Below are 14,522 nucleotides of genomic sequence, written 5' to 3'. Positions count from 1 at the left end.
CCTGCTCACCCCCAACTGCCCTCCCCTGCCAGCCTTATCGCCCCTAACCGCCTCTGCCTCGGCCCCACCACCATGGCTTTGTCTGGAAGGTCTCCCTTTTATTAGTATAGATTGGAGAGAAAAGGAGGGAGATGGATAGGATCCCACTATCAAATCCTTCCCTGAACTACCCTAATTAAGAGCTATGTTCCTCCCTACATTTCTTAAAAGAAGTTTCTTAAAAGAAGTTTCCAAGACAGCCTCATGAATAAAAGGATCTGATAAAATCTTTCTTGAAAATGTTTTACATTCATCTCAGTAATAATTCAGTCAAGAATCATCAATGCATGCTAAAACTATGGGTGAAAGTTTAATGAGAAACAGGACAGTAGCATAGTTTTAAGCTCTCTTCCTAGGAACTCTAAAGTGATAAAGTAACTATAAAGAAGAAACCTAACAGAAATCACCTGAATCAAGTGATCAAAGTTAATATTACCCCTAATAGGGTAAAATGACATTGTGTGCCTCCTGATATATAATATGATACACCAAGAAGACAATACCACCTGTGCTATTCCTGCCACAAAATAAACAAATTGAATCTAATCTTGAGGAAACATCAGACAAATGCAAACTGAGAAACATTTATCTTCACACTGTCTACATCAGAAAGACAAAGGATGCGGTTCCAGATTAAAGGAGGACTGAAAAGGCATGACCACCAAACATAAAGTGAGACCAGATTGTTTGTCATACTAAATTCTACAGCATATTATTGGGACAACCGGAGAAATAGGAATATGGACTGCTTAGTAACAATATTGTATTAATATTAAATTCCTGAATTTGATAACTGCATCAAAATATATTTTTTCTTAGGAAACGGATCCTGAAATGTTTAAGTGGTAAAGGAGCCTGCAACTTACTCTCAAATGGTTCAAAAATAAGTGATGAAAGTTCTTCATACTCATCTTGCAACTTTATATTTAAAATTACTTCAAAGTAAGTTTTATAATACTCTGCATGTAGATTTGTTGACGTCAGTATTGGAAAATGCGCATTTCAAAACATGCTTGATAATTTAAATATGCATAATGTACTTGTTTATACATTCAGATGAAGAGTCCTAAAAAATGTCTACATTAAATGAAAAAAATAAAAGCAATTTTAAAGTTAAGTTTCAGATAACCTAGTCTAAATATGTTTTATGGAAACCACAAGTATAAGTTCGGAATTATATTTGGCTACATGTAACAGAGTCCCATCTAAATAATTGCTTCAACACACTGAAATGTCTCTTTTTCCTAATCTAGGTAGACTGGGGGAGAGCAGCCCAGATCTGAAAAGTATATCTCATGGGATGTCAAAGATCTAAGCTCCTCCTGTCTTACCACTAATTATTCTTATATGTGACAGCCATCAAATGTCGGTTACTCCACATCTCCTCTTCCAGCATTCTGTCCAAGTTTTAGGTAATATGAAGAAAAGAGCAAAGGACAAAAGGTGTCTGTGAAATGATTCTGCCTTCTTTAACAAACCCTATTTCAAATAACTTACACTTGAAGTCTCATTTCTCATTAAGCAAAATAGTCACATGGCCAAATCATAGTTGTAAAGGAGGTTGGGGAATATACTTTTCAGCTAGGCAAAATAAAATAAATAGGGTTCTGTTTATAAGAAAAAAGGGTTCTGTTTATAAGGAAAAAGAAAAGAATGTATATTGTATATGCTGTACCAGTATATACAGTATCTGCCAAGCCATCCATTTTCATTGCTATAAAACTCCTAAAGAGCTAAAATAACCAAGAATATCCAACAATACATACACAATAAAGTACATACACAAGGTTATATCAAATGCCATGAAGAATCAAAATTGTTGAAGAATCAAAATGCCAGATTAATAAAGCTAAAATATGAGAAAAATAAATTCTCCTTAAACCTATCAACTTTTCCACTTTCATTTTAAAAATTACCCCTAATAGCAATTCCACAGCCCAACATTACAATTAAAAAATGTATAACAATATTACAGAAATTCTCCTTATCTAACTCAATGTTTTATTTTAGTAAGCATAAAATACTTAAAAGATTTTATAGCCTTGTTTGTAATCTCACCATCACCAGCACTCCAAACTCCATTCTTTACTCCAAATATTACTTTCCTCAACTGCAAATTAATCAATCATGGATCAGGGAAAGACTATTGAATAAGCACCCCCAAAATTAGTCACCTGTACAAAGTTGCTGGCTATTACATATTACGCTGGAAAAACAGAAACAGTGCAAATGTCCACTAAGGAAGAAAGTCTAAACTTCAATGTGCATAAGAAAGACCTGATAAGTTTGTTAATAATGAAGATTCCCAGGCGCTACCCCCCAGAGACTGTGATTTTGATATAGATGGACCTAGAAGTACAGTCTGAGTTAAACAACTGTATATTGCAAAATCACATCAAGCTAAAGTGATGAAATTCAAAATAGTATATATACACATTGATGACTTCAAGGTAAGGCATAAACGCAAATATAAAGCCCAGAAAATATTACAATGCCCAAGCTAGACTTCGAAGACTTCTCCCATCTCTGTATCCACCACACCCTCTGCCATCTTCCACCTCCATACACTAGAGACAGGCTGTATTTTCTTGCTTGGGCTTGCCATGTGGCATGCTTTGACCAATGACATATTAGCAGACAGCATGAGAGCAAACGTAAAATGTGCTACAGGGTTGAGCTTGCCCTTTGAACTTTTGCAACTTCCTCAGAAGAACATGACCTGAGTAGCCCAGTTACCCCAGAAGAAGGTACACATGCAGAAGAGCCATCCAACCAATCTGCAAATCTGTGAACATGAAAATAATATTTTGGTATGCCACTAACTTTTGGAGTGGCTGTTGTGGTGACAGTTGACTGATACAAAGTGCAATAAGAATACTGAGTATTTTATAAGAAAAGCAACATCTTCAAAATGTTGTTATGGTTTCTTATTTTGTTCATCTTTCACAAAAAAGCCAGGTAAATATCCTAAAAAAAAAAAACACAAAAAACAGTCCAGGTATAGCTCTAGCATGGTTCTTGATCTCATGAATTTTGACTGAAAATGAAACAATGAAGAGAAAAACACTGGGTAGAGAAGAAGGCTAAGTGGGAAAGAAAAAAGGTGAAAGAATTTTCTTAGCTAAGTTAGCAAGATCTGGGAAACAGATGAAAAGAGGTGAGCTATGAGAAGAATTCTAAATTTATGGTATAGAAGCCACCTCATTTGTAAAGTTTCCCCTGTTGTTACTGGCATCTTCCATCTGTGCTTCTGTCTTTGAAAACCTGCACCTTAATTTCCTGCAATTATATGTTTTTGTTGCTGCTATTTCTGTTTTGATTAAGAACCTGGTATTTCTTTCAAGGTCTGCACCTTTTTTATTTACCAAACTTCTGGTCTCCGATACACCTGATCCTCAACTAAAAATGTCCTGCATATAGTTTCTCCTCCTTGACTAGCAATTTGGATCCAAGGTAGATCCAACCACTTCCACTTCTAGAGCTCCCTTTCTGAGCTCCGAGGTCTTCCTTGTATGAATTTATTATCTACTCTAAGGTGGATGCAACCTATTCACATTGCTAGACCAAGAAGGGCAAGACACAATGTTCAAAGAGAGTCGGTGGCTTACATAAAAATCAATAAGCAAAGAAGCCAAGATTACATACAGGCCTTCAGATTCCCTCCTTAACGTTATTTTTACTGCTTGATTACATCCTTAAGTGCCTACTATGTGCAAAATATAGTACTCTGTACTACCAGGTAAAAAGAGGCATTAGTAGTTTTAATACGAATTAAGGATAAGAGGGTTTCACAGAAATTCTATCCCTTCCCAGTTAACCCTATCTAATATTGGGTCTGTTTCAGATTTGTTTCAGTAAAGACTACAACATATTAAACACTGGTATAACTTTTTTAGGATGCAAAAAAAGATCACTGGCTTAGGCCAAGGAAAAAAAAAGAACAAGCACTTATTATGCTCTTTCTGTATACCAGACATTGTTTTAAGTGCTTCCAATATATAATCTCATTTAATACATGTGCACATGCACACATACACACCCTCTAGGAAGTTACTCTCATTTTATAGCTAACAGAGCCTTCAAGAGATTAATAAGTACAGAGTCAGGAATAAGGTTTTTTCAAATTCCACAGCCCACGTTCTTTCCATATTTGCTCTTCTCTATATCTGATTTTGGAGACTAAAGATTCAGTAAAAAGAAACCTCAGCCCCAAATTCCACTACTCTGTTAATGTAAAATCTATAATAATAAAAGCGTAATATGCAAATCAACTGAACAGCAGAACGACTGACCAGACGACCTTCCGGACAACCATGCTATGACACGCACTGGCGCCAGGCCAGCAAAGACGGGTGCGATGTGATTGGTCGGGGGTGCCCACCATTGCCCCACAATCACACTGCAGAGGGAGGCCCAGGTCACCCTCTGCAGGGAAAGGGGGGGGGGGGGGAGCTCCATGATCAACCGCCCCAAAGAGGGAGGCCCAGGCCACCAGCCAGCAGGGGATCGATGGGGAGGCTCCGCGATAGGCCCCAGAGGGAGGCCCAGACCACCAGCCAGTGAGCACCGGCATAGGAAGGCCCAGGCCAGCCAAGCAATCACACCCCACGCCTGTCGCCCACAGCCCACAGAGGGAGGCGGCCGGACCAGTGGCAGGGGAGGAGGGAGCAGCACCGTACAGATGGCAAGCAGTAGAAGTGGCAGGGGCAGGGTCAGCTGCCAGCAGCAAGGGGGGCGGGGGGGAGGAAAGCCCTGATAGGTCCTGATCACCAGCCAGGCCTAGGGACCCTACCCGAGGAACGGGACTGCAAGAGGGCGCAGGCTGGGCTGAGGGACACGCCCCCCCCAAGAATTTTGTGCACTGGCCTTTAGTGTTTAGATAATGGTATAAAAAAGTGATGCACCACTGACTAACAGGCAGGAAAGCTTTCTGAGTTAGGGGTAAATGACTCATAAATCAGTCACTGGTTCCTCTAATTGAATTTCCAAATATAAATAAAACTTGGTTTAGTGCAGAGGAAAAGATAGTCAAAGGTTTCCATCTTCAGGAGAGAAAAAGGCAACTCTTACAATGACCTCTAAGAGAGCTTTCAAAATTTCTAATAAAAGATGGGGAGAAGGGGAAACAATTTCAGAAAATATGAAGGCATTCTGAAACTTCAGAATCACATGCATTAAAGCACTGCTGGGCACTAAGTGATAAATATTTCAATATTACCCATCAATGAAAAAATTAATTATACTACTGCCGTTAAGGTATGTAACCACACACACATCTATTTTCGTGAATACCTTCTCATCTACCTGATAACACTAAACTGCCCTAGTTCATATTATCTCTTACAGTAACAAGAAATCCCCGAACGTCACTGACGATCATTTCAAGTACATATGTCCCCCTCGTAGCTCTTTGTAAGCCTGAAGCCTATTAGACAACCAGCTATACAAGCAAAGAACAAACAAATAATAAAACCCAAACCACACAAAAACCAAAACTTTTATTTCCAAAATATGCTGTTTTTAAAAATCTGTAATTTAAAGGGGACAACAAAACCTTTCATTTTCCTTCTTATGTAATACTCTGGCCCCTCTGAGTTTTCCTATAGCACAATCCGTGTGGCTTAAAGGATGCCACAGTTACCTGTAGTGTAAACTTGTCTTCCTCTTCCCTCTGTCATTCAGGGTCTAAAAAAATAATTCTGCTTTCTAATTCAAAGGTTTTTTGGTATATTCAGCTGCCTTCTCTTAAGGTGAGAGGCTCTCCTGGCACCACAGATTATAATAATATACAATGACTCCATTTCACTCACTAATGCATTCCTGGTAACTGGTACAGTATCTGGCATGGGACAGCACTCAATGAATATTGATTGAAAATTGAACATAGCAGAGTCTGCAGAGGTGAACTGGAGTAAGTCAGGTCACAAGGCCTGATCTTACCCACAGGAAAGAGGTACTAGCTAATTATTGGAGATGGGAATAACAAGCATACATAAATCAGGCCCACTTACTAATAAGCAACCTTTCCATCCTCTCCTACATTCTACCTAGAATTTCATAGGCTTCATTTCATAGTTCTGCTCCTGTCAATCCTGCTTCAAGTTAAGCAAACAATATATATAGTATTGTTGAAATTCTCAATTACAAATAATCTATGTAGTAATCCCATGAATGATTGGGGTATCTTGTATTTTCCACTGCCACAGGCTCAAGGCTTATCTTAATCATTTGGGTTAACAGCATTTTAGCGCTAAGTTAATTGCATACCTCTGTGTGTGTATAAATCTGAAGGCATGCTCTTTTATTCTTCACTATTTACATTTAAGCTTAGAAATGTCAGAAATTCTGATTTTAAAAAGTCTTTTCCTTTTTATAGAACCCTAGAGTAACAATCTTAAGCTTTCATGTAATTAAAAAATAAAGGGATGAGATACTTTATGGGGAATAAGTAGCAAAGAGCAATGAATATAGTTGGTCCTCAACAAATGTTCGTTTCCACTCTTCCTCACCTCAGAATTCATATTCCTATTTTTCACCCAACCCTTCAACCAATCTAACATCTGCATCACGGCCATGCCAATGGAATCCCCCATCCCTATTAATTAGCAGATAAAAAAAATGCATCAGAAGTAGAAACTCTAAATGTGTTTTTCCCCAAAATATTGTTACATAGCACTATAAGTTATATTCATACAGAATTAAACACATTTCCAGGCCAAATAAGAGCTCAACAACATGAAAAGTGGTTTCTATGGGAACATGCTTTTTGAGTTCCGAAAACCCAATTTGCAAAATCTTTTGGAACAGTGTGTTTTTTAAATTAGAGTGCTTTTATTTGACTCTTTATTTTTTATTGAAGTTACTGGAGTGACATTGGTTATTTAAGTTACATAGGATTCAGGTATACAATTCTATAACACATCATCTGTATATTGTATTGTGTGTTCACCACCCCAAGTCAAGTCTCCTTCCATCACCATTTATCCCCCTTTACCCTCTCCTACCTCCCTCCACCCTCCTTTCCCTCTAGAAATCACCATACTGTTATCTGTGTCTTTTTTTTTTCTTTGCTTAGAGTGCTATATTCTGGAAAACATGTAGTTAAACAAATTGTGAATCAAATCATATCCTTAAACTATGATCTCTCAGTTTAAATATGTACTTAATTTGTTTTTATGCTAATAATCGGACTGATTCCTAATATATTTCTCTCATTTAATTACTTATGCATCTTTAGTTTCCTTACTTAAATTTTCATATTTAACTTGCAAGTCATTGAAAATCCCTTAAAAAGCAAAATAAACATGCTCTAAGTAGAACTTTCAAACTGAATACTATATAATTCCTAGAGTCTATATGTATCACAAACAATTCCCGAAAAACCAATACAATTTTCGGTTATACTAAGTACACACACATAATACACCCTACTGACTACTAGAAACTCCTCCATTCACCTATATAATGTAGGTTTAATAAAGCATATGCTCTATACCACTTTCTTCCAGGACCCGTAAAAGAGCAATTTGCAGAAGTGTCCCAGCCTCCAGCACTGCACCGCTCACATCCAGTGGACTTCAATCATAACCTTCCTTCATTCCTAGCCAGTCATCTGTTACTAGTCAATATTTCTTTGTATCAAACTTTCCCTGTTCAAATTATTGTGTGGTTTGTTTCCTAACTGGACCCTTATTGGTTCAACTTCTTTAAATGCAATTTTTATATCCTAACAATATATTAATAACAAACATTAATATTTTTTAAGAAAATTGTCTCAAAAACAACTAGGAAGGAAAAAATTAACAATGTGTGCTAAACTGAGAACTTATTAGAAATATGTTAAGGCACCAGAGATTTCATTACATAGGCATGATTGATCAAATTATTGGCCACTGGTGACGGGACTCAATCTCCAGTCCCTCTCTCCTCCCTGGACTAGGAAGTGGACTGAAAGTCTCACCTCTAATCACAGTGGTTGGTTTTGTGAGGTACAGCCCCCAACATGAACCTACCTAGTCCCCCAACTAGGAGTTATCTCATTAACATACAAAAGACTAAATATTTATTTTTTATTATACCACATCTAGCCACATAACAGAAGGCACCAAAATGATTTGTCCTTGTTCATGGACTTCCTTGTCTAGGATGGTACCATCAATCTGGCTATTAGTCTTCAATATCAGTTCATTTCAACCATTACTCCCTGCTATATGAGGTCTTTCCTATTCTTAGATCTTCTAATTAGTCATACCAGTACAGCCTAAAAACATTACACTTAACTTCTAATATCATATATACATCTCTGGCTCCCAACACCACCAAACTATAAGCTTTTTGTGTGTTAGTTATTTCTCAATCTGCTTAAAATAAAGAAAGAATAAACAAGTGTATGAGTAGGACAATGAAAGATGACTGGATATTTAAGCAGAAACAGGTAATTAAAAACCTGAACTGAGAATTTATATGAGGGTGTAAATTTAGTTTAAATATACAAACTTGGTAGTAATGAATACACATAACTGAGAAAATACGTGATCTTTCAAAGATAGAGATTGCAAATAGCAGAAAATCAAAAGACTAAGCCTTGGAAATTCCAAGTTAAGAAGTAGAAACATAGCATACGGTATCAGCAGTCAAATTTTACCATGCTGTATCACCCAAATGTAAACAGTTTAAATATATGTATGAAAGTTCAACACAGCAAAACCTGACAAGCTCAAAGAAATCTTGCCCAATACCCAGGCCTACTTTCTGCTGTCTTCTTATTCCCAAATCCTCAATGTCTTTGTGTTTGTAATATGTATTCAAATGCTAAATATTTTGGCAGCACACTTGAAAGGTTTTAAACCTTCACTATGACGTTCAAGAATCCTGAGGGAGGTAGCAATAACTACAACAGTTATTACTCCAGTATCATACTGCTGTCTCATGGTGTCTGCAAAAGCAGTTATCATACTGCACAGCAGTGTTTCACCCTCCTGATTGCCCCAGACATTAAGATATCTTCACAAGGTAAAGTACTTACAAGTTCTAATAAATAAAATTTACTTGGCATTAACTTAAAAGTAAGCTACAATTGTTACTTCTTTTTCACAGCAAATGTACCCCACTCTACACAAATCACACAATCTATTCTGTTCAACATTCTATTTGAGAGGCACTGCAATAATTACATTTCATTGAATTACAGAAAAAAATGTTTTAAACTATGGTCAAATTTGAAGGTACATCTGTGAAGACATTACAACAAGAAGGCTGAGAACACCATTCTTAAGACACTAGCTATTAACTGAGCACCAGGGTCACAGATGTAATGTACATGACAGCAGCAATAAAATCTACTCCCAGATGTTAACATCTTACAAGAATATCCTGATACACATATATGAATTACACTGGTTGAAGTTGCAAGTGCCAAGTTAGCTTTTATAAAACACAACCATCGTCAAGTTAAGTTAACCTTGTTACTATAAATGATACTAATTTTATAGTTTGGGTTACATTTAAGTTATTAGTTGGTTTTTGGGTTTAGTGCATAAGAGCTATACAATAGAACATAATAAATTTATACTTAGTTTACATTTATGTAAGTTTCATAAACTATAATAAAAAGTACTTTAATCAAGGGCAAGTCGCTCAGACCTATTTTCCTTTAAAAAGTTCCAATTCATATAGTCATCAGAAGTACTAACAGGGAAGAGAAACTTTTCAACAGAGTTGCTGGTTCTTCAAAGGGGAAACCGAATTTGACCACATACTCAAACAATATGCAAAACTCAAGTACAAGTAAAATGAGACTTAAACACTGAAGGTAAAACTAGAGAAACACTTGAGGGGGATAAAAGAATAAAGGGAACATTACATATGAGACTAAATTGAAATGAACTTTTATTTATAAAAGGACACAATAAAGGGAGTAAAAAGATATTCTAAAAATAGAAAAAGATTTAGAAAAGATGTAAGTGGAAAAAAAAGTGTTATAAAATTATAAAGAACTCCTTCAAATAAAAAAGGGACAAAGCAACCCTACCCCCAAAAAACAAGAGAAACAAATATGTCACAGAAAAAAAACCAATGCTCCATAAATATATAAAAAGATAACTAGTTTGTCAAAAGTAGGATGATTAAGTTCTGCCATATACAGAAGTATAACTGAACTGCAACAATAAGGTTCATTAATTTCACATAAACCTTGACTCTTATACCTTGGAGCACACAAAAATAAACTCCACATAGATCATAGACCTAAATGTAGAAGTTTTTCTAAAAAAACATTTTAGACAAAAATATAGGAAAAAATTTTTGTGGACAAGGTTCAAAAATATTAGGTTAAAGCAAATTATTAAAAGGAAAAAAATGGCATAATGAACTTTACCAATGTTAAAATACTTTGACTTCACAGAAATTTACAAGAAAATGAAATAAAAATAAGCTACATACTGAGAGAAAAAATCCTATATAATAAAAGCCTAAGATGCTAAGTGTTCAGTCGTCCAGTTGGGCGTTCAACCGATCAAAGCATAATATGCTAATGATACGCTAAGGCTGCTCAACTGTTCGCTATGACGTGCACTGACCCCCAGAGGGCAGTCGATTGGTCGACCAGTTGCTATGACATGCACTGACCATCAGGGGCAGACAGTCGACTGGTCGACCAGTCGCTATGAAATGCACTGACCACCACAGGGCAGATGCTCCAACCGGTAGGTTAGCTTGCTGCTGGGGTCTGGCAGATCGGGACTGAGCGAGACAGGCCCGACAGGCCCTGGAGCCCTCCCGCGGTCCCTCCCCGGCTAGTCAACCTCCCACGTCCCTCCCCAGCCCCAATCATGCACTGGTGGGGTCCCACGGCCTGGCCTGTGCCCTCTCGCAATCTGGAACTCCTTGAATGATGCCAGAGAGCCGGTTTCAGCCCAATGGCAGAACAACTGGTCGCTATGATGCGCAGTGACCACCAGGGGGCAGACGCTCAACATAGGAGCTGCCCCTTGGTGGTCAGTGCGCTCCCACAGGGGGCGCGCCGCTCAGCCAGAAGCTGGGCTCATGGCTGGCAAGCGCAGCAGTCGTGGCTGGAGCCTCTCCCCCCTCTGTGGCAGCACTAAGGCTGTCCGACTGCCGGCTTAGGCCCGCTTCCCCTGAGCAGGCCTAAGCTGGCAGTCAGATATCCCCCGAGGGCTCCCGGACTGCGAGAGGGCACAGGCCAGTCTGAGGAAACGCCCCCCTCCCCAAGTGCACGAAATTTGTGCACAGGGCCTCTAGTATATAATAAAAGACATGTTCAGAATATATAAATTCCTACAACTCAATAGCAAGATATAGACTATAGAAGATAAAAAAATGGCCAGTAAGAAAAGATGGAGGCAGCAGGTTGCCAGTACCTCCCCACCACACCCCCTGCCTGCCTACCACCCCTCCCACAACCCTCCCCCTTTCACTCCCACAGACAGCCTTGAGACCCTAAGACAGAAGGAAGAGGAGAAACAGAGGAACTGGCAGTCAGCCCCTCCCTTTTGCACATTAAACCAGAGAGCTCCACCTGCTCTCCAGGCAGTGCCAGGGTGTAAAAGGTACCTGATACCACCGCATAGCCAAGAATGCATAGAAGGGATCTGTTTCCATCTGAAAACTGCAGACCCTGAGGCTGGAGTTTGCCTGAGCCAATCCCAAGATGGCCAAGAGTAAGCTCATGGCAACACCAAATAATATGAATGTTCACAGGGTCCTAAGACCGTACCTCCTCATACAGAACTCTATGCACTGAGGTGGCTGCTTTGATCCCAATTTCCAGAGGCCTGGGCCCCCTACCCAGGGAACACCACAGAAATCACACAACTGACCCTAGCCATCTCATATGCTGCCTTCATCTATCCAGCCACAGCCACACATGCTCAGATGCACTGGTGCCTTCCCTCTGAGGTCACCAGCAAGAAAGGAAATATTGTCAGTTCTGTTCATTCTACAGGGCTTGGTTTGTTTGTTTTTTGTTTGGTTGGGTTTTTTTTAAATATATTTTTATTGATTTCAGAGAGAAGGGAGAGGGGGAGAGAGAGAGAGATAGAAACATCAATGATGAGAGAGAATCATTGATGGACTACCTCCTGCACACACACACCCCCACTGGGAATGGAGCCCACAACCCGGGCATGTGCCCTTGACCAGAATCAAATCTGGGACCCTTCAGTACACAGGCCAACATTCTATCCACTTAGCCAAACCACTTAGGGCAGTTCTACAGTCTTATTACTGACTTGAAGTCCTGGCCCCACCGGAAAAGAAGCCTGGAAGTCAGTTCTGAGAATTTGTATGGTGAAACCTAAAGAGGTACAAAAGAGTGTCCACTACCCCAGGAGGCCTGTGCAAAGAGCTGCTTCTTCCCTCCCCAGACTGGGAATTTTAAACCTGAGGCATGGGACTGCTGCTTGCTTCTTTGATCCTCTTCCTCAACCTTGCCCTGCCCCCAAACCTTTCTCTAAGGTCCTGTGGGAAGGCTTAGGATCTCACTCCTTCAGCTCTGCAGCTAACCAGACCTCACTCCACCCACTTCCAGGCTGAACACCAACAAAATCCCAGCAAATATTAAATATTTTCTGTTCCAGTTCAAAACAGGCTGCATTTCTTTCTTGTTCTCACATAGACTAAAAACTGTGAGAAAAGAAAAAGAAAAAATGTCTTTCTCTGCCCTATTTTCTACCTACCAACTACTCAACTCCACAGTTCATCCCACCCGCCATCAGTCCTCAAAGCTCTTTCAAAACCAACTACAATGTAAAAGTATTTTGTACCCTGTGAACAAAATATACATCATAAAGATTTCTACTGTGTGTGCAACTGATTACCAAAGAAATTAATGTTAGTTTGAGGAATGAAATCAGAAAGGGCTTTTATTCTTCAGCGGTGACCCTTTTCATCATATGTTAGTTTTTTAAAAAATGATGGAAACATTATGCAGTTTCATTTTGCTTTATGAGCATATTAATACTTGCTGCTATAATGTTTTACCTCTAACAACATCTTTAGCTATTTAGCCATTTTCAGACTTGAAAGAATAAATAGATATAGTTATTGCTGATCCTGTGAGAATATAAATGGATAATATATGAGAAGCACCAGTATTTTAAAATCATCCAAAAAATGGCTAATGAGCACATAAAAATGTTCAAAACTGTGTCACCAAGAAAATACAAATTAATCCAACAATGAGGTAACATAACATACTCATTAAAATGGCTAAAACATAAAATGTGTCTATACTAAGTGTTGATGAAAATGTAGACCAACTAGAATTCTCATACATTGCTGATGGGAATGTACAATGGTGGTACAACCACTCTGAATAACCATTTAACAGTATTTTATAACAAATACACCTAAGTATTTGCCCAAGAGAAATGCAAATACAGCTACTCAAAGACCTGCTTACAATGGACATTGTAGCAACATTATTCATAAGAGCCACAAATTAGGAACAACTCAAAGTCCGCCAACAGGTACGTATTCACACATATTTTGAAATTTAGTCTAAAATATTACTCAGCAATAAAGAAAAACAAACTACTAATACATGCAACATGGCTGAGTATCCAAAACATTTTACTGAGCCAAACTATCAAATGCAACAGCAACAAAAATTTATGATTTCAGCCGAACCGGTTTGGCTCAGTGGGTAGAGCGTCGGCCTGTGGACTGAAGGGTCCCGGGTTCGATTCCGGTCAAGGGCATGTACCTTGGTTGCGGGCACATCCCCAGTAGGGGGCATGCAAGAGGCAGCTGATCGATGTTTCTCTCTCATCGATGTTTCTAACTCTCTATCCCTCTCCCTTCTTCTCTGTAAAAAATCAATAAAGTATATATTTTTTTAAAAAATTTATGATTTCACCTATGTGAAGACCTAAAACAGTCACAACTGATCTATAGCAATACAAATCAGATCAATGGTTACCTAGAATAGGGACAGTGGGAATACGAAATCAGAAGGGTGACACGAGGGAATTTTCTAGAGTGACAGAACTGTCTAAATGCCAGAATTCATCTAATTAAACATGTTTAATGTTTAATTAATGGGTGGTTTCATTTTATTTTTTGTAAATTATATCACAGGAACATTAACTTCAAAAAGTCAAGATAGCAGCTAGTGGTATATCGAAGTGAGGGACTGTGTGGGTGAGGCACAAAGGAAATTTTGATAATAAGATGATACTCGATTTTATGTCCAGGTAGTACAAATGGTATTATCTTTATTATATTCCTTTAAAGGAGACTTAAGGTTTCATATGCTATTTCACACACATGTTTAAAAATTTTCAGAAATGATTTGTACACATACACACACACACACACACACACACACACCAAAAGACCTAGCATGACAGAGAAGTGGCTGACAAACAAGCTACCTCCCCCCCACCCCCAGCATGCCTGGAGTGAAAACTTTCACAAAGAGTCACTTGGACACAAAAGAAAAAATATATGCAAGCATGAAAATT

The 14,522-nt window shown here is 38.6% G+C and overlaps 1 protein-coding gene across 9 annotated transcripts in view; it reads right to left on the bottom strand.

Moving 5' to 3' along the window:
• The window catches only part of USP25 (ubiquitin specific peptidase 25), a 160,534-nt gene extending 157,551 nt beyond the window's left edge, over positions 1 to 2,983 (bottom strand). For 8 of the 9 annotated variants that reach the window (XR_001361554.1, XM_014537419.1, XM_014537420.1 and 5 more), the window contains exon 1: positions 906 to 1,116. Coding sequence is in view for 7 of the 9 variants with exons in the window: in XM_014537419.1 (XP_014392905.1) it covers positions 906 to 950 (45 nt within the window). In the remaining 2 variants the exon portion in view is untranslated. Of the gene's footprint in view, positions 1 to 905; positions 1,117 to 2,862 lie in introns of those variants that run through there. The other variant, XM_014537425.1, reaches the window with a different exon arrangement.
• Between the last annotated feature and the right edge of the window lie 11,539 nt (positions 2,984 to 14,522).

This window comes from Myotis brandtii, unplaced genomic scaffold, assembly GCF_000412655.1.
Source record: "Myotis brandtii unplaced genomic scaffold, ASM41265v1 scaffold179, whole genome shotgun sequence".
Lineage (NCBI taxonomy): Eukaryota > Metazoa > Chordata > Mammalia > Chiroptera > Vespertilionidae > Myotis > Myotis brandtii.
The sequence above is the reverse complement of the archived record's forward strand: the minus strand, read 5'-3'. Positions and strand labels throughout refer to the sequence as shown.